General features: G+C 34.4%; 2 protein-coding genes across 3 annotated transcripts; one reads left to right on the plus strand and one right to left on the minus strand.

Annotated features, from left to right (window-relative positions):
* Nucleotides 1-691: 691 nt before the first annotated feature.
* On the plus strand, nt 692-4,385 carry beta3GalTII (beta-1,3-galactosyltransferase 6). Of its 2 annotated transcripts, none has more exons than XM_028181057.2 (3): nt 692-2,643; nt 3,167-3,357; nt 3,451-4,385. In XM_028181057.2, exons 1-3 carry the CDS (start codon nt 2,014-2,016, stop codon nt 3,722-3,724), a joined length of 1,095 nt encoding a protein of 364 aa, XP_028036858.2. In that variant the 5' UTR covers nt 692-2,013; the 3' UTR covers nt 3,725-4,385. The 2 variants fall into 2 exon arrangements, with proteins under 2 accessions (XP_028036858.2, XP_089589104.1); XM_089732978.1 differs by having other exon boundaries at nt 2,566-2,844.
* Nucleotides 4,380-19,008, minus strand: Uxs (UDP-xylose synthase). Its single transcript, XM_028181076.2, has 9 exons — nt 18,748-19,008; nt 17,816-18,129; nt 16,972-17,151; nt 12,776-12,881; nt 11,960-12,073; nt 11,371-11,558; nt 10,607-10,739; nt 9,947-10,083; nt 4,380-9,007 (listed from the first exon to the last, which is right to left on the minus strand). The coding sequence occupies exons 1-9, from the start codon at nt 18,806-18,808 to the stop codon at nt 8,894-8,896; spliced, it is 1,347 nt and encodes a 448-aa protein (XP_028036877.1). The 5' UTR covers nt 18,809-19,008; the 3' UTR covers nt 4,380-8,893.
* Nucleotides 19,009-20,701: the final 1,693 nt, after the last annotated feature.

Genomic DNA, 20,701 nt, shown 5'->3' on the forward strand with positions numbered 1-20,701 from the left:
TGTAGCTGCTACATTACAGGGATTCGAAAATTATCTAATCTACTACCTAAATTTCAACGAAAAAATGCAATCGATTTATTATCTACAAGTCTGACATAAGGTTATCCCAATTAAGGATACAACATCGCTCGTAATAACATCGATGTTAAGATACCGATGTTTTTAAAATTGAAACATCGAAATGAAAAATATCGATCTTTATGAACGATATATCGTTGTTTTTTTTCAATGTTTTTAGCACCATTTACAAATTATATAAACTTTTTTTCAAATTCACACCAAAGGTTTTTTTAAACAAACTCAGTGTAATACGAAAAATCCAAGTACTTGCATATTTTTGTATTTACGTCCGTCTGGTGTAGTGGTAAGTGACATGGTCACTACACAAGGGGGTCGCGGTCCCACCAAGGGAAGATATTTGTATGATAAATGTAGAAATGTCTTTTCCAGGGTTATGGATGTTTATTAAATATATGTATGTGTATAATAAAAATCTTACATTTATTTCCGTTATCTGGTACCTGTAATACAAGTTCTTTACGAACTTAGTAAGGGACCAGTTAATGTGGCGTGATTGTTATTAAATAGTTATTTATAAAAAAAAAAAAAAAATGTAATCTACTCCAATATCAATACTCAAATCTTTGGATTTGAGAGGAAGGTAAAAGTTAAAATTTACAGATCCGTGTAATCAACTTTAATACTATAAAGTTTTATAGGCAGTTAAACGATAAGAAACAATTATGATAAATATAATAAAACATAAAATAACATGTATTAACTATGCATTCATTAAATTCTGACTGTTATTTTTAAGTGAAATTCTAATTATGTAATGAGCATTACTATTAATGAACGTTTATTTCTTCAAAATCGAATTTAACAGTTATAACAGTTTTAATAATCTGGTACCCTGGTAATGAATCAGCTTGAAACGAGGATCCAAGGCGGTTGCAATAGCCAACTATGAACAGCTCTCTAACTAATTTTTTTCTGATTTCATTTTCGATTTCTAATTTAAGCGATAGGGTGGTATGCTAGAATATTTTTCAAGCATATCATGAAGGCAGTTCACGAGACATATTACTTTGCTTACTGTAAGAAAACATTGTACACAAATTTCTTTAGCTAATCTTTTGAACGGTTGCAAAAGTTGAATGATTTCGCGTAGGCAGCCGATCATTGGAGGCACATCTGGACGGTACAATACTATCACCCCAATAGTTTCATCATGAATCGTTCTAACATATAATAGCTTTATAAAATCTGAGCGAGTAAACCTCCCGATCCACTAGCTTTTAGCTACCTCAAGCACAGGTCACCGTCCTCGTCCAACACATCACTTGCGACGAAGGGCTCAGCGAATAAATTAAGTACGGACAGATTCTGCGAAGCACTGCTTTTGATAGGGTTAGTGATAGCAACGTCATCCGGTTTGAGCCCCGTGAGCTCACCTACTAATTCGGTGAATCTGCAATAGCCTCCCGAGGTTACTAGAATAGACAGGAAAAAAGTGAGTGAGTGAGACGCCAAATTGAAAAATGACCGCTTATGGCTGAGACAGATAATTTGTGTAGATCACGGATAGAACGTAATATGGCGCCCTATGTTTGTGTACGATAAAACATCGTTCATGAACAACGATGTATCGCCGATGTTTTGGTTTCAACATCGATGTTAAAACATCGTTTTGTGTGAACGATACATCGATATTTGAAAACATCGCTGTTTAGTTTCATCCCTAATCTCAAAAGCCATAGACAAGATCATAGAGTTAATACGTACCCACAACACGAACTCTATGGACAAGGCTTACTTACCGGGACAACGGGAAGAGCACTGACTGAGCACAATAAAAACGAATCTGGAAAATATGTTCCGTGCCTACCTACTTTCGTAATTTATCCAATTAATTAAAAATCTAGATAGTAAAACTAAATTATAATGCACCAATAAAAATATCTAAACAGAAATAAATACTGATTTTAATTAACAGGGTTTTACTGAATCAAAATGTTAGTTAGTTTCGGGAAGTTTAAAATTGTGATTCTGTTTAGTTTATTTTTTTTCTATTTAGGATGTGGTATCACATTGAGCCTTATTCGTCTTGATTGTGCGGATGCCGTTACTAAAACTTTTAAATCAGATCCAGATATTACCACATCAAGTGATGGCATTGAATATGCTGTGCTTGTGTTCAGTGGACCAGAAAATAAGAATAAAAGAGATGCTATCCGATCTACATGGGCGAAATTGGCGAATAATATATTTAAAGAAAATGGAGAGAAACTTTACAAATGGAACCATACCAAAATCAGTAGACAAAACCAACAAAATATTATTAAATTATATTTCGTGATAGGATTACAGAAACTAAGTCTACTGGAAATAATGAAACTGAATGATGAAAATAGCAGAAGTAATGATATGCTTTTAATTGATGATCTCCAAGATTCCTACGATAATTTAACATCCAAAGTATTAAAAGCATTGAAGTGGTTTAGTGAAAATTTAAAAAATCTTCGATACTTGATAAAATGTGATGATGATTCATTTGTTAGAATAGATTTGATAGTGAGAGATCTGGAAGCATTTGCTCCGAAAATGGATGGAGAAGAAATAAAATCATTTGTTTCGTATAAGGTTGGTTGGTAGGTTGGTTAGTAAAAGTGAATTTCGGTTTGAATATGCTCTTTATAAATTGACTGTTTGAGTATTTTTAATGAGCATTAATCTGGCTTCAAATCCTAATTTTGAGGACTGAGACATTCACTTGGTACTGTTATGAGATTTAGTAAATGGGATATGAACTTGTGAAGCTACAGCAAAAAAATGCCTGTACAAGTAGGTACCAACTTCTTACATTCTACGCTGCAAATGTCATGTTTTCTGGTTTAAAAGGTGGGACATATACAAGAAATAATAATATCATTGAGACTTCAAACTCATGGTTCATTAACTTTTTATGTCAGGAGTTCAATAATCACCCTGTAAATGTCACCTCATCTCATAAAGAAAGAAAATATTATTGTTGTCCACTTTACTTCATAGATGTCTTTTTTTAGATGGAAGTTTTGATTGCCTAGCTATCTAGGAATGGTGACTATCTATTATCAATATCAAAATTTTTAATTATTGTGTCTCAAATACTCTTTTATTGTTTTAGAAATCTCATTCTGCATATAATGGATTATATTGGGGATATTTCAGTGGAAAAGCCAAAGTGTTTATGTCTGGCAAGTGGAAAGAGACAGATTGGTTCCTTTGTGATAACTACTTGCCTTATGCTCGTGGTGGAGGATATGTTATATCTCGTAGCATAGTCGATTTCGTTGGTAAAAATGCTGAATTATTCAGGTAAATATATTTTTCCATTATATTATTGTATACAAAATACCAAACATATCTAAATTTAGTAAGCTAATTTTTTTAGTTTTTCTTTGTTCACAGTCATTACAATTCTGAAGATGTGTCAATGGGAGTGTGGACAGCACCATTAGACAGAATCAATAGGGTTCATGATGTCAGATTTGACACTGAATGGAAGACTAGAGGTTGCTCGACAAATATGTTAGTTCGACATAAACAAACCCCAAGTGATATGTTTCAGTTATTTAAAAATTTGATTAGTTCACATGGCAATAAACTTTGCAAACATGAAAGTATGGAAAGGAAGTCATATCATTACAACTGGAATGTTCTTCCTAGTGAATGCTGTCACTAACTTGAAATAATTTGAATAAAAGTTTTGAATGCGAATGTGACAACACTAATTAAGGTTATATATTGGAGTAGGTGACTAAAAAGTGTCATAAAGCGAACCATATCAGCACTATCTATCAAGTATCTACAATTTTTTTCTTTGATGGGTGAGGGAACTTATGGCCTACCTGGTGTAAAATAGTTAAAGGAACCTATAGATATAACGTGACTACCCCCATAAACCTTTAGATTTATAAGGCCAGTCTCAATTGTAAGGTAAAGTACTAAAATTGAAATTTTTGGCGGGTTTGTTACTTTAACACGATGTTAAAATAATAAACCTTTGTGTGGAAGTCATTCACATGAACATAAGTATGTATTTCATTAGAGAAACTGGTACTAGTCTGCGGGATTTGAGATGCGTGTAGTCTCATTGCTTGAGGCGAGTACACCAGGCGTCTTATCTTTTAGGCCACGAAGTCTCATTGGTTTTTAGATTTTGGTATTAAATTTTACCAGATCAACATAGTTGATATCATAATCACGTTTCGAGTTACTCCGAAACATTCAGTATATTTTACTCGATCTGTATCTTGAGGCACAAACAATGTAAATTGTAGAACAGTCAAACTAGTCAACTAGTCAAATTTATACGAATTATAATAAATAAAACATAATGCAAACTATCCTTTTTATTTGAATAAATCAACATAAAATTTCAATAAACTCAACATATTTTGTTTTTGGAATAATGACATTTTAACACAAAAGGGTACGTTACTAGCGCATTAAAATATAAGCATTCAAAAAACTAAAAATGAATCCTCTGGCTTCATTGAATTTTGAGTAAGGATACACTTTAGTCGTAGTAGGCGATACCGCATCGTGTTTCCCACTACCCTCTTGTGTCTACAATTATTTCATAACGTTTGGTCCTAACGTACGACATCACTTTGAAGTGCTATTTATATGAAGTATTTGAAAAATACATTAAATAAATTAATAAAGCAAATAAATATATATCGACATATTATTATATCTCCGACATATATGTCGGAGACGGTCATTAGTTTAGTAGCAGAACGAAGCGCAGCACGATTCCCGACACGATCGTAATGTCAGAGCTCGGCTAACTTCGTGCTACGACAGAGCCTAGCCGATGGAGGCGCATAGACGCATTTCACTAACAAACCAGCCTTTTTGAGGAGCGGTACCTCCATCCTAAGAACTGTCATTCGTTTTCGTTTGCTAACGTCAAGAGAAGATCTCTATATTGTTCTAAGACAACAAACTTATTTTGCGTACTCAATATTTATCTTAACTCGATCAACCCTAGCTATTTGCCCTAATGAAATCTGACGATAGTCTTAATAATGCGGTTTCCCCAGAATCGCGCATATATATACAACATGTAACATAATTAACGCACACCCTGAAAGTAATTTGTTCAGAATCGGAATCTGGATCGATTTTGATTGATTTTTATGTACCAATTTTTTTTTCTAAAATTTAGTTAAAACTAAGTAAATTACAGTCACCCTACACAGCTAGCTAAACAGTTCATAGAAACGAAAATGGAACGTAAGTCAGGGTATTAAGACTTTTTAAAACGAAATATCTAATTAGTAAAAAAAATTATTATTTAATTAAATAAATCTGATACTTATTTCAAGGCTAATAGTCTATTACAAAATAAAATACCTATTCACACAATACCAACAGCGTCTGCCGGCACACAGCAACACTACAATACATAAAAGAAAACCACGTAATACAAAAATAATTACTATCCCTTCTTTCGTCGGCTTAATATTCTTACAATAAACGGCAGGCTAATCCCGATGTTCGCGGCGACGCGGTTGCGTCGGCGGTGATCAAAGAAAAATCTAAACAACGAAGTCAACAAAATATTTTTGACAAGTCAGTCACGCCGCGTCCACCTTATCGATAAGAGGTCAAGTGATAGTGCAAATAAAATATCTCCCGTATTTCGCTATGTCTTTTCGGTCAGTGGCCTCCTAGATCAGCTGATTTGACGCCTCTCGACTTTTTTTTGTGGGGGCGAATTAAATCGCTAGTTTATAACACACAGACAATAAGTGCCGAAGAAATAAAGAATAAGATAATAACCGCCTTTGATAAAGTAAAAAGTGACATTGCAGTATTATCTAAAATAAAACAACAAATACGAAAACGGTCATTAAAGTGCATTGAACAAGGGGCGCGGCGAGTAGGTGTCTGTGTGTGCGTGCGCAGCGGAGTGTGAATCGGTGACCATTTTATTTCCACGAAATGGGAATAACTCATTTCACAAATAATCAATGTTAACGCACATATAAATAATATTTGGTGTATGCATAGCGTTTATACTATTAAAGTCTAATTGGGGTGTTTGAGGGTGTGCGTTAAATATGTTACATGTTGTATATATGCGCGATTCAATTGAATCCTTTATTATAGTAAAATAACTTTATGAAGCCATATTAACGTTTCTACAACGAGAAGGCTTAATGTCGATAATTGTTTAAGTACTTCCAATATAACTATGTTAAAACGTAGAAGTATTTACATTGAGTTTTTGATTGATACTGATTTTTAACAATTTTGAAATAGCATGGCTAGATCAATTTTTCAACACTAACTACTCATACAGCATTTAAAGGAACCGTTTCCGTTGTTAGAACGGTAAAATTTATTACGCGATAAAACAGAAAACAATATTGGAACGAAGTTCCTTATGGGACGATGCGGAGGGGTATCCTAACCGGGAAAAAACGTCCGTAACGTAAGATTTTTATTAATAATGCACGCAGTGTACCACTTAACTATGTAATAACGTTCAAATTAGTAATGCACACACTGTACGACTTAACTTTGTAATAACGTACAAAAAACAACATATTTTTTTATCCTTCATTGACCACGATCTCAGAACGTTTGTTTGCGCAATACACTAACTCCTATGCAATTCACGGTTGAATGAAGTGTACCACAATACGTTTGCACGTTACCGAATGACCATGGGTTGTTGCGAAACCTCCAGTTTATTTTCTTTATACCTTGAATAGAACTTAAAATTAATATTTTTATAATAAGGAACTTCGTTCTTATCAGGTGTCCCACGACACCACACATCTTTTTTTATGTACGGCGGTAGACGGCAGGAAATATTTGGCATCGATTCCTCCCAACTGAATAAAATTTTGATCTATTCAACTATTCTCTTGTTTCTGTAATTCGTCACTTTGTACTTTTATGTGCAAATGTGTCTGTCAGTCTCGATTTTATTTAATTATAAGATGTTGCCTAATTGCGTAGCCTTTTGTATCTATAACTGAGATGACAATTTATTTTTTAAACTTTAATGAGTTCATAGTTGTTGGCATGACTAATTTAACGTATACATAAATATTCATTAGGCTCGGCACAGACAATGATGGTTTTAGTGAAACTTGTTACAAATATAAATCGTTTGACTGCGCGCACCGTCATTTCCGTATCAAATGGCGTACAATAATAAAATTAAACTTAAGAACTAAACAACAAAAATAAACTACAAAAAAAAAAACTTGTCGATGTTGTCATGTTAATACCTATATCGTGTCTTTTATTTCCGACAACGGTTCCCTTATGCGATACGGTACGGCATATTTACAATAAACAATTCAATGATCCGACATTGACGTCCAAGTTTAGTTGTTAGAACAAAAGCATAATTATTAGTAGACCGAGAATATTTATTTTCAAAATACAAAATGGTCGTATCTCGCTCTTTATTCGACTGTTACCAGCTCATTCATAAAAAACAACGGATATTTCAGAGGAAACTCGATACTATACATAGAAGAAAATATTTGTACCATATATGTACCTACATATTATAAATAAATTTCTTTATTTATTACTTCATAGATTGTTGAGTTGTACAAACAATAGCATAAAAAATACTATACTAGAAACAACCGTATGGTTAACCTTAAATAAAAATGAGAAATAATCAAAATTTTCATCGTCTCTTATTTTACTAATCAATTTAATAAACTTTACGAAGCGACTTGTTTGTGCTCCCTATATTGCCGATGTTTGTATGCCACCGAAGGTAACCATCTGCTGGTATGTTAGTATGTAAGCTGCACTAAGCTATATCCTTTTGGTGATAATACCTACGGATAATCACGGATCGTTTGGAACCTCTGGGTCTGCGGAGGGACTTCGGTTCCCTCTGTATTTTGTACCGTATGTTCCATGGGGAGTGCTCTGAGGAATTGTTCGAGATGATACCGGCATCTCGTTTTTACCATCGCACCGCCCGCCACCGGAGTAGAGTTCGTCCATATTACCTGGAGCCACTGCGGTCATCCACAGTGCGTTTCCAGAGGTCTTTTTTGCCACGTACCATCCGGCTATGGAATGAGCTCCCCTCCACGGTGTTTCCCGAGCGCTATGACATGTACTTCTTCAAACGAGTCTTGTGGAGAGTATTAAGCGGTAGGCAGCGGCTTGGCTCTGCCCCTGGCATTGCTGAAGTCCATGGGCGACGGTAACCACTCACCATCAGGTGGGTCGTATGCTCGTCTGCCTACAAGGGCAATAAAAAAAAAACAAAAACTCAATAAAAATATTCAGCCAGATGAAGGTATGTTGAATTTTTAGGAAATATCGCATATTTATGTATGTATATATATAGAATCGCCCTGTGATAATATGAATATTTCGGATATATCATTTAATACGCATAAAATTAATAGACATTGACCAAGGTTACAAATTGTATTATCGTTACGGTCGCGGTGTCAACGGTTGTGAATGCACACTTATTACCCACCGACTAGGCGACTCCTAAAACCAACAGACACATGAAGCCACTGTCACGATAAAACAGGTCCAAAGCTACGGTGTCATGGTCTATTCACCGTTCAAATATGGCAAAACAAGGCATATCAAAACGTCCCATTTTTGATAATTAAAAAATAAGATAATTATAATATAATCAGCCGCATATATGTATGTATTAATGTAGCAACAATTCGAAAATCCTGTTTCATAAATTGAAATCGTATTGGTTCGTTTTGGGTCACCATAGTCGAATTGATTTTTGGTCTTTCATATTATTTAGACATAACTATATGTTCATAAAATAGTTCGGTTGATGTAATTCTAATATCACATTAAAATTAAGTTAATAACTATACTAATGATGATTGACTTTCATATCTACATAAGTTTGATTATTGTAAAGTGTAGTCCTTGATAATTCTTCTTTGAAATAGTCGATGGTTCTTTGCAAGCCTTCCTGTAGGCTTACCTGAAAATTTATTTATTTAGATTATTAAATTTCTAAACTTGGCACAAGCGGTGTAGCACACTTGAAGATCTTGTTTTGGGTTTCGTCACAGTCACTGATATAAACCCTAGGAATGAATAGTACACCTATCAAAGCATTATCTATTAAAGCGATTTTCATAACTATATTGGGTCAGACGAGCTTTCGGGGCTACCTGCTTTTAAATGGTAGTTTGAGGTAGTTATAATATTTTCATATAAGTTATAATAAGTATGATGGTTATCAATTTTTGTAATTACATAATTATGTTTCCAGTATGTGTTCACGAATGACTTCCACAAAGGAATGTCGTGCAATAGAAACGATCACGCAATATTTACTATACTCATGTTTGAGACAGGCGGCAGCGTGTAAGCTAATACAGATTTACACAAGATAAACATACAGCTCTTGTGTCCATTTTAGCTGATAAAAACCATCAGTACTTCTCTTTTTTCCTACAAAGCATTAATCTATTATTTTTCTGACCCAATACTTTTATCCGGTTATTGTGATTATTATGCTTGCACTTGCATGCAGCAGAGATGCAAATGTTGCGATGGATGTGTGAAGTAACGAGAATGGATAGAATACGGAATGAATATGTTAGAGGAAGTCTGAAAGTGGCACCTGTGACAGAGAAGCTGAGAAGTGCGCGTTTGGGATGGTAGGGACATGTGATGAGACGCAATGAAAATGAGGTTGGTAAGAAAATGTTAACTATTAATGTGGAAGGATATAGAGGAAGAGGTAGACCTAAAAAGAAATGGATGGATTACGTGAAAGATGATATGGGTAAGAAGGGAGTGAGCGAACCAATGATATATGATAGAAGACTATGGAAGGATAAAACATGTTGCGCCGACCTCAGGTGACTGGGAGAAGGGCAGGAGAATGATGAAATGTGATTATAATGCTTACTTTAGGTTTCCAGTGTAAATGGGCCTCCGCCACTGCAATGTCGGGTCGGCGCCGCTGGGGGTCGTCCTCGACCGCGGCTCCCGTGGCGACAGTACTGCGGCACCCGGGGACTAGATTCTTTATGATCATTGCAAATTCTGAAAAAAAAAGCACGCTCATTTCACACACTCTAAAGCATTTTTTCCCGTGTAACTACTGTACTTATAATCACAAAACGCCCAGGTAACAAAGATACTGACATTAGTTGGTAATCGAACCTGGACGCCGTGGTTTAATAGTTAAGCGCCGAACACCAGACGATCGAGGTAATCGACTAGCAATGAAAATTTATGAAAATTTAAAAATGAACGGTAGTTTCACAATATTCAAATTTCGACGAATAGTCAATGACGTGGTCCGTTATTATAAAAATAATTATGTATTCGAAACTTCTCTACCTAAATCTGTAATTATAAAATAAAAACAATAAACGCAAGATTAAATTGTAAAAGTACTTATAAGTACATAGATTGAAGTCATAATAAATAACAATTACAATAAAATCACTCCTCTTAAATTAATTTTCAAAATGTTAATTAAAGCAACGTTCATACTAAATTCGTTTATTGCTAGTAAAACATGCCCGTTTTCGTTCGTAAATTAGTTAGTTTTAATATTCACCTTCTATGGTATGTTCTACCGGGTTTCCGATGTTAACAGGTAATGTATAACTAGAAGCCATTAAGCCTAGCAGTCCATCGACAAGGTCAGACACGTAGCAGAACGATCGGGTCTGTTTTCCGTTACCATAAACCTGAAATAATAAAAATAAAAAAAATCAATACCGAACATGGGGAGGTATTATTTGCTTAATGTTAACAGTACAGAGAGTATTTTTTCAATTTAAAATATAAAAAAAGAAATGTTTTCGGTTTTAATATCAAAATGTTTTTATAGTCCTGATCGGTGGTTTGAAAACAATTGAAATTTATGAAGCATGAACAGGCAATCGGACTATAATGAAAACATTTTTTTAAGACTGCTAATTTACTTAAAATGTTCATCTAGGTTCTATTTCTGTATGAAATTAATATAATTTATAGATCATTAAAAAAATACAACTTGACCCCAAATGACTTAGTACAATCATGACGCACGACGTCATGTCTCGTTATTCGCTGTGGTTAAAAACGTAATTTCTATGTTTAATAAACCACACAGCAAAAGCGTAGGTAGATATCTGCATATTCCGTTATTTTCTATTTTTCTTTTTCAACAGTCTGCAAAACTTAGTAGCTTATTTTAACCCCGAATGACGTCACGCGCAATGAAGTTCCGAATGTTCGGTTGCATTTTCTAAGTATAAAAATAATCAAAACTAATAAGAAAACCGCTTCAAAAAACAAAAATCTATAAGTACAAACTTAAAATAAGTTACTACTTACTGTAATAGTTAAATTCTGTAAAGCTTGCATTATGAAATTAGAAACTACACGACCGTCTGAAACATGCATTCTAGGTCCGTACGTGTTGAATATCCTAGCGACTCTCACGTCGACTTTCTCTTGTTTTGCGTACGAATACGCCAGTGTCTCTGCAACTCTCTTGCCTTCGTCGTAACACGCTCGAGGGCCTGTAAAATAATTTGTTAATTTATTATCATAATTTCAACGAAGCACTGGCGACGAATGAAGCGAATTGAAAGGTAAAAACCTTGCATATGAAAGTTCCCGAAATCGCTGATAAACTATACTAATTCAAATTTATATTAAAACATTTAAAAGTCTTGCAGAAGTAAAGAAACTCACATGTGAGTGTATTACACTCCCATGTTCGGGCAGTCATGTGTGTATCTTAACATTTTGACAGAATGTTTAAACAGATCTTTCATTTTTTACACAAAGGGTTAGCTATTAAAGTAATGACAACTGCACGTTGCATTTATAAATTGTCTAGTGGAACGAAATCCAATAAGAACTAAATAGATTATTTTGATGAATTAGAGGATAGTTTATTGTAAAAGTATATTATTACCAATTGGATTAACATGGCCCCAATAAGATTCGGGTTGTGGATGCACCAAAGGATCTCCATATACTTCTGAAGTGCTTGCGATCAGTATTCTAGCGCCGACGCGTCTGGCGAGACCTGAAATTGAAAATGTACCTAAAGTCGTTTTTTTCCTTTTAGTTTAATAGTTAGTTTGGCTTTTACTTGCCTGTTATTATTACAATTATAAAAATCTTTAATACTGCTACGGGATACATGGGAACTGAATTTGAGTTATAGTTTCTTTAGTGGGGCAACAGAGCACCACAAAAATTTGTTGTAAATGAAACGACCCATGACTTTTAAAATAAAAAAAGCAGACGTGCGTAAACCGAACCTCTCTCTCAGGTGAGGTTTACCTACATTTTTTTCTTTCCTATTTATGCTGATAGCCTTGAGAGGGTATTTCAGCTTCTCCTTGACCTGTAGGTGAGCTTTCGGAGCTCAAACTGGGAGTGTTGATAGCACTGGCCCTAGCAAGAGCAGTGCTTCGCCGAATCTAATACTGGATCGGAAACACGACCCACTGAGAAAATTCGGCGAGAAACTCAGTGGGCTGTGTCTATGGGTTAATTCACTCGGACGGTGACCGGAGTGCCTATTACCCACCGTTTAAGTAAATGCTGCATTATTTCAATCCATAATAGACACTGTTTTGCAAAAACTTTTACTAAGGAAACGAACTTTATCAAAAATATTACTTAGGATTGAACAAACATTACATCTATATGTGAAGTATCATAATAATATTTTGTAAACTTTGTGAAGTTATTATTCGTGTCACATTATTTTATTACTTACCTAACATATTTATAGTTCCTAGAGTATTAGTCTTGATTGTTTTAACAGGATTTTGCATATAATGCGGTGGGCTGGCAGGACTAGCTAAATGATATATTTCGTCTGCCTAAAATGAAATAATATTTGTTAATTTATTATACCTAAAACAATTTTTAACTATTTTTTCACAAGATTAACTGAATCTCTAGGTTACTAAGTATGTTTAAGTATGTTGAAGATGTTTGAATTCAGTTAATTAATGTACTTTTTTATTTCCCTACCGATTCACTGGCAAGCTAAGAGGCTTACGCTACGCTGTGTGTGTGATAGGAGTCACGGGTCTCAACTTGAGAGAATGTGCTAACACTAGTCCTAGCAAGAGCATTGCTTGGCAGAATTTACCACCGGATTGGAATCGCATCGCACTGAGGAGATGCGGTAAGTAACCCTCCTCCTCCCTCAATGGGTCGTGTCTATGGGTTAATTCGGTCGACCAACTCTTCGTCGTGTTCGATGAGTTCGACGAGGATGACCAGTGCTTGAAGAGCCTAAAAGCACCGAGAGTGGCTCCGACAAGAGATGTTTCGGGCGAAGACGGCTTTGCGTTGCCCTAAGGTTATTTCAAGGCTAATTCGACGCTTCAGTTTTTAAAAAGAATGATTAAATCATTAGTACGTGAGCAGTGGCGGATTAAAAGTCCAGAACGCCCTAGGCAATCACTTTATCGGCGCCCCGGTACCGGCCATAAATGGCCATCATAATACTATACATTTTAACTAGTTGTTTTTGCAATTACGATGACGTTGTATCATCAAACCCTAGACTTTAGTAGACCAGGACCCTTGTACTTACGCTAATGCGCAAATGATATACAAAGAAACCCGCAATATTGCATAATACGAGTATATCGATGCTTGTGCAATATAATCTGTTATAGATTAAGATACAGATCAGCATTTAGTTCTTAATCGTCGATATGTTATTTTCTTTATTTATTTAAAAATTCTGCGCTCGCGCGCCCCTTGTAACTACACGCCCCTAGGCACGTGCCTAGTTTGCCTTACGGATAATCCGCCTCTGTACGTGAGTTTGGAGCAGGTTTTGTGTTTTGGTATGTCAGGGTATCCGTAAACGAGTTCCCCAGCATTAAAAAAAAAAGTTTTTTTTTTTTTTTTGTTTTGTGATCTGTGAATTCTCAAAATAGCGCTTTTTAAATTTTTCTTTGTCTATGAAATCAGCTCTGTTACGAGAACTTGTAATTTAAAAATTAATTGTAATCTTTCGCAGTTCATACACGAAAGACCACTACCCGAGCATCAGTGTAATGTTTACGTATAGATAAAAAGTTATTTTTATTAATAATATTATCAAAGGCATGTTAGGACTATGCATCCACAATTTTGTTTGATAAGAATTAATAAATTGAATTAATCTATGTTATCAAATTGCACTTCAGACTTTTTAATGGATACTTTAATCACTACCTATAACATTCAACATTCATTCCAAGACCTATTGTCTCAAAGTATGAGAAAACTATTCATGTTTCATGAGAAAAAATCGTCTAGAATTTCCGAAGGAAAACAGTCGATTAGAGAATGCAGTTTAATTATTACACCAGACTGTGACCAGACGTATAAGATATTTCATTAACATCCTCTAAAAAGTAATAGGAGTAATTTAATATCATGCCTCATTTTAAATTATGTTGGGAATTGTTTATGTTTATCTATCTACAAGAAGAGCTTTATAAGCATTCTATTCTACACTGAAAACCTCCAAAATAGGATTATATTCTTTTTTTTTTGTTTAGATGAGTGGACGAGCTCACAGTCCACCTGGTATTAAGTGAGTACCGGGGCCCACAGGCATAAACAACGTAAATGTCGCCACCCACCTTGAAACATGAGTTCTAAGTACCAGTTCTATTGTACAACAGCTAACCTACCCTTCAAACCGAAACACATTACTGCTTCACGGCAGAAATAGGCAGGGTGGTGGTATGTACCTGTCTGTGAGGTCTTACAAGATGCCCTACCAGTAACTATCTATAGCTCATACCAACTATGAGCTTGAATATTACCAGAACATTACCAGAGTCATTCGATATCACTCCAACACTTTAGTACAGTAGTCATCTTCTTCTATATCGTTCCCTCACTACTGAGGATCGCGACCACATGCGACGTACTTCCAATGTGCTCGATCATGGGTGGCATGGACTGCATGGTACAGACTACCACCAAGTGATTCTCTTGCTATATCTGACCATCTGGCTGGTGTTCTGCCCACGGCGCGCTTGCCTCCTATGCGACCCGTAATTATGAGCTTCTCTAAATCATGTCTGGGAGACCGCATGATGTGTCCGAAGAAGCTCATAACACGTTCCCGGCAGATGGAAGAGAGTCTTTTTCGGATGTCTAGCTGCCTTAGAATGGACTCGTTTGTTCTCATGGCAGTCCACGGTATTTGTAGCATCCTCCGCCACAACCACATTTCAAAGGCATCGATCTTTTTGATATCCCGGCTTTTTATGCACTTCTTTAGAGAGTTCTTCTTGTTTAGAGTTCGTCTAAAGACGATGCATTGAATGAGGGCGTAAAAATCAATTTTTTAAGACCATAAATAACAATTTAATTTGAGTCTGAAGTCATGGTCATAATGGTAAAGCAATTGAATAAATATTTACAACTTCTGAAAGGGACAATGACACCAGTGACATTCTTTGTCTCTTTTGTTTTAAGAAGGTCATAAGAACTATGTTGAATGTTTATAGTTACAATAGTAGATTGCCGACTGGTATGAATACTTGGAATTGATTATGGATATACATACATAATATCAACCTATTACCTGCAGATTTCTTGGAGCTTAGTTGTGATTAATTTATGATATTTCGTAAATAATTAATAATTGATTTTTTGTAGTAACATTTGATCAAAATTTTATATTTCCCTCAAGAAAGTCTCGACATGTCGGTGTACATAGTAATGGCTCTGATAAAGAATTAATAGCTGAATTGATATTTTTTATTGCATTTGTAGGTAGGCAATGATGGCACATGATGGGGAGTGTCCTCTCTTATTTCTGTATATCAGAATGTAATATTCATTTCTAAACGAATGGAAAAGCTGTTAATGTGTTTTTTTTATATTTCTGTACATCAGTATGTAATATTCATTTCTATAGTAGAATTATTTTGTCGCTGCAGTTTGGGTCATAAAAAATCGGAGCGGTGAAGCGAGTATTTCCTTCTCTCTTCCACTCACGAGCCTTATGGACGGGCATAGTGAAGCGCATTATTGTTGTCGATAAGCGTTATCGATAGAGTATTTAGTTTTGTCATTTTGTGGGTTAGTGATAAAAATGAAAGAAAAAATCACTAATCGAACACTTAAACCACATATCGCCGCAGCAAGTTAACGAGGACGGTAGAAATTAACACTTTGTAACTTTTCGATAACAACACGTACAAATATTATTTTAAATAAATTCTGCCGTTTTGATACAAAACAAAGGAGTAGTCATTGTGTCACTAAAGAAATTCAGAGAACGAATGCATAAAAACACATTTCTCTTCGACATAATGTACTTATAACTTGCAGGTAAGTACAAATGACTCATAACATAATAATGTCTCACCACCCTTCGTATACGACCCCGCCGCCATGTACCTGCCTTCGATGACTCATTTCTTTATATCGATAATGGCGTTGCGCCCGCGCAACATGCTGACCGCCCTAGTCGGGCTATGTTTTATGACCCAAACTGCAGCGACAAAATAATTCTACTATAGTCGAATGGAAAAGCTGTTAATGTTTTTTTTATTTATTGCTTAGATGGGTGTACGAGCTCACAGCCCACCTGGTTGTTAAGTGGTTACTGGAGCCCATAGACATCTACAACGCAAATTCGCCACCCACCTTGAGGTATAAGTTCTACGGTCTCAGTATAGTTACAACGGCTGCCTACCCTTCAAACCGAAACGCATTACTTACTGTTTCACGGCAAAAATAGGCGGGTGGTGGTACCTACCCGTGCAGGCTCACAAGAGGTCCTACCACCAGTAATAATAATAATAAGAATAATAGTAATACTATTTTACAACTCCTTATCTGTTGGTACAGTCTAGACTATAGAGAGAGGTAAATTACTATAAAGGAAAATCCAAGTAGTACTTATTACGTTCTCACTCATTAACCGATAACAATACTTACTTCAACATACAACGGATTGACGATATCATGATGAATCATTTCAAAATTACGATGCCCAAACCAATGTTCAACGTTTCTCTTCCGGCCAGTAAAGAAATTGTCGACTACAATGACTTCATGACCTTTCATCATAAGAATATCAACTAAATGTGAGCCAACAAAACCAGCTCCTCCTGTCACCTACAATATCATTAAAAGTATATTTATTGTGATTTAAAGCAAATGGGGAGGCAGGCTCATCTAGTTGTCAATTTCATACAGGAAGCTATAGTCTTGTGAGAGCAATATATTACATATCGACGCTTGAAAGGCGAACGTGACTAAGTGACAATAACTGCTTTGTACATATATGATAGGCAATAACTATATTCGATGCGCAAAAAAAAAAGTTTCAAGGTCTATTAAAATCATTTCAATCCTACAGCTAGATTCGTTAAAATAGAATTTTTTTCAGGTATTTCTCAGGTATATGTAATTTCAACTTTAAATTAGTCTACTGTAAATTTCACGCATTTTCGCTTAGTCACGTTTGCCTTTCAAGCGTCAATATTATTTGTTAGATTTTTATTTGCAAAAGGTAACAAAGCTACTGGGCTGTTTTTGTGTTGAAGACAAAAGGAGATGGTCTAACTTATAGCCTCCTGGAAATATAGGTAATAATATAAAAGTCATTTTTAGAAATTCTGATACAAAAATACAGCAAATGTGCATACCTACAGTGTTTTGATTCACTAGGAATCGAGGACATTTAGGTTTTACATGATTATAGTTGATAGATTAGGTTGATAAATTACAATTATGTTAACATACTTCAGTGCGATAGCCGTGAGTTTCAAATACTTACTAAGATTCTCCTCCTTTCTTTATATCCTAAAAACTTTACTTCAGGGTACTTTTGAGGCATTCTTCCTTCTAAAATAGCAATCTTTTTTTCTAATTCTTGTATTCGATTTTTTGCTTCAGCAAGCTCATGTTTTGTATCATCGCTTGTTACTTCATTTGATGATTGCAAATTCATTTTATTTATATTATTATATTCGTCCTTGGGAAAAATATTAAAACCTCTAAATGTGATGTCCCTTTTCTCTTCAGCTATTTTGTAGTGAGTCCGTCCATGTTCACTGTTCGATTTTGTGATGATCAGATATATTAATATCACTACAAATAAATTATTTAGATTACAATAATCACTCAAAACAAATTAATTTGGTTTTTGCAAGCTACTATTACGTCATGATGAAATGTATTTCTTTATATTAAATACCTTAGAACAACTTTTATTGAATATTGAGCTAGTTTACCCTTGCACTACAATATGTGAAGTAGCAATAATGCACGATCGTAAAATTACAGTATGATAAGTATGTAATTTTGTGAAGATAGTCACCATTATTCACAGATATCATAAATGACTACTTGTACCATATTCCATATGATTACAGATAGATGCGAGTGATACTATTATCCAAAGTATAAGACTTTTTAAAACATTGATTTTATTCCCATAATATTCAGGTATATTTTTCAAATATTTCTATTGATTTATGGGATGCATATTACAAATTTAAGATTTTGAGGTTTGGACAAAAAATAGCTTCATTAACTAAAATATATTAAAAATCGATAAATATTAGAGCCAAACCGGCCTATAAAGCCTATAAAAAAATTGGGTTCGTGTTGTCGCTGACTTTTATATTATTATAAATTATCTGTGAATGTTTTAGAATTTTGTCTAAATTAAGCTTTTCTAATATTTTTAAATAATTCAATACTTACGCAGAGATAGCACACACAGAAATGAAATTGTCTTTCTAAATTTCAGTGTTTGCCTTAACATTGCTAATTTTATGCGAAACTTGACATTTCTAATATAACTATGTTTGTGCTTCGATACATAAGTTACGTTGGATACAATAGTACGTAACGAGAATTCTCAAGTGTTAGTTGGCAATGGCATCGACAACGAAATTGTTATCGAATTGGACTGTTGAAAACAAATTGATTTTTGTTTGATATGTCCTTTGTCAGCTGTCAAGTATCAGCTGAGCATATGTTTTTAAGAAATCGTTTCTGAATTGACAAAAGGAACCTATCTCATAATTATACGTAATAAAAACTTTCCATAGTGGTAAATATTGCAATGCTGTAAACATTTAAATATATTGTGGACCTACGATAAGTTTCAGAAAAGTCATTTATTGTTAAAAAAATAACGCTAACATGAATTTTGCTGTTTGAATCTTAGGAACGTCAGTGGCGTTTCCTTTTTTTAACAATAACTTCGAAGATGTTACATACAGTACGTTAACATTGTAAGTTTATATTTAAAATGAAATGAAATACTAATAAAAATACAGTCAGTTTTTGAGAACATTATGTAAGTACATAAAATGAGAATTTTAGTTTTCGAATTACAAAGTAATAGTTTAACTAAAATAGCATTTAAAATGTTAAAATTTGGAAAAAGTTAAGTACATATATTGTGAATATAGATTGTTTACACGATATAAATAGATAAATTATAAGGCGGGGTATTTAAAGTAAGTATTGAACAAAAAAAGCGTGCGTGTACTTATGTACGCACGTAAGAAGTTGTACTTTATTTTTATTAAATTTATTTCTTTTTTTTTTTTAAAGTTAAATAATTAATAATAAATATTTAACGTTAATAATTTAATAATATTTAGTATGAGTTATATTAAATAATAGTTTTGTCATTTATGTTACTAAATAATACATACGGATAGTTAACCTCAATTGTATTGGAGCACTTAGGAAGGTTGATGGGCACAGTTTTTCCACAAATATTTTCTAATATTAATTAGTATTGTTTTAAATATTCAATTTAAATCACTTCTGATTATAATTCAGATGCACATATAAAATTCGCACTTGTATAATGAAAACAAAATGAAAACACGTGTTTTAAATGTAGAAACTCAAAGCATGTGGATAAATATTATAAATATAAATACACAGTGAACAGAGGCGGCGTGCGTGCCAACGTGCGCCACTAACAGAGGTTCCATTTCTGTTTTGTTGGTAGCATTTTTTACGAGTGTACATGCGCGAAAGTTCACCTGCGGCTATATTCAAACTCGCCAAGTTACGTCGGTCGTATTGTAATGAGCGATTTAGTGGGCAACTTCATTTCTGTTAATTTTGTGTCACGGTGCGCGCGCATCGTATAATTTCACTCTCATCAATTTTACATAACGCGCCTAAAGAAGTATAATTTAAAAAATACAAATTTCATTACAAAGATAAGATATTTTTAAATACGAAGTTTTTGAGATCTTTGTTAACGTTTGCCTCTTGTACTCTTAATATCAAGTGTACCTAATGTATGGCTTGTAAGTTAAGTTAATTTTCCAAACAACAAATGAAAAAGGTGCGAAATTCTAAAGAAAATAAAAATTTGTCATCATGGGACGCCCTGCAGTTCTGAAACAACTAAATTGATGGCAGAATTTATAATATTTAATAAACTGGTAGTAGGACCTCTTGTGAGTCCGCGCGGGTGGGTACCACCACCCTGCCTATTTCTGCCGTGAAGCAGTAATGCGTTTCGGTTTGAAGGGCGGGGCAGCCGTTGTAACTATACTTTAGAAAATTGAAAAAAAAAACGTATTGCTACTCTACATTATTTATTAATATATGCAAAAAGTTTTCTTTGACGTTTTATTTAAATAGGGAAAATATTTTTATTCCACTATCGCTATCGCCTAAT

This window comes from Bombyx mandarina, chromosome 15 (assembly GCF_030267445.1).
Source record: "Bombyx mandarina strain Sakado chromosome 15, ASM3026744v2".
NCBI classification, from domain to species: Eukaryota; Metazoa; Arthropoda; class Insecta; order Lepidoptera; family Bombycidae; genus Bombyx; species Bombyx mandarina.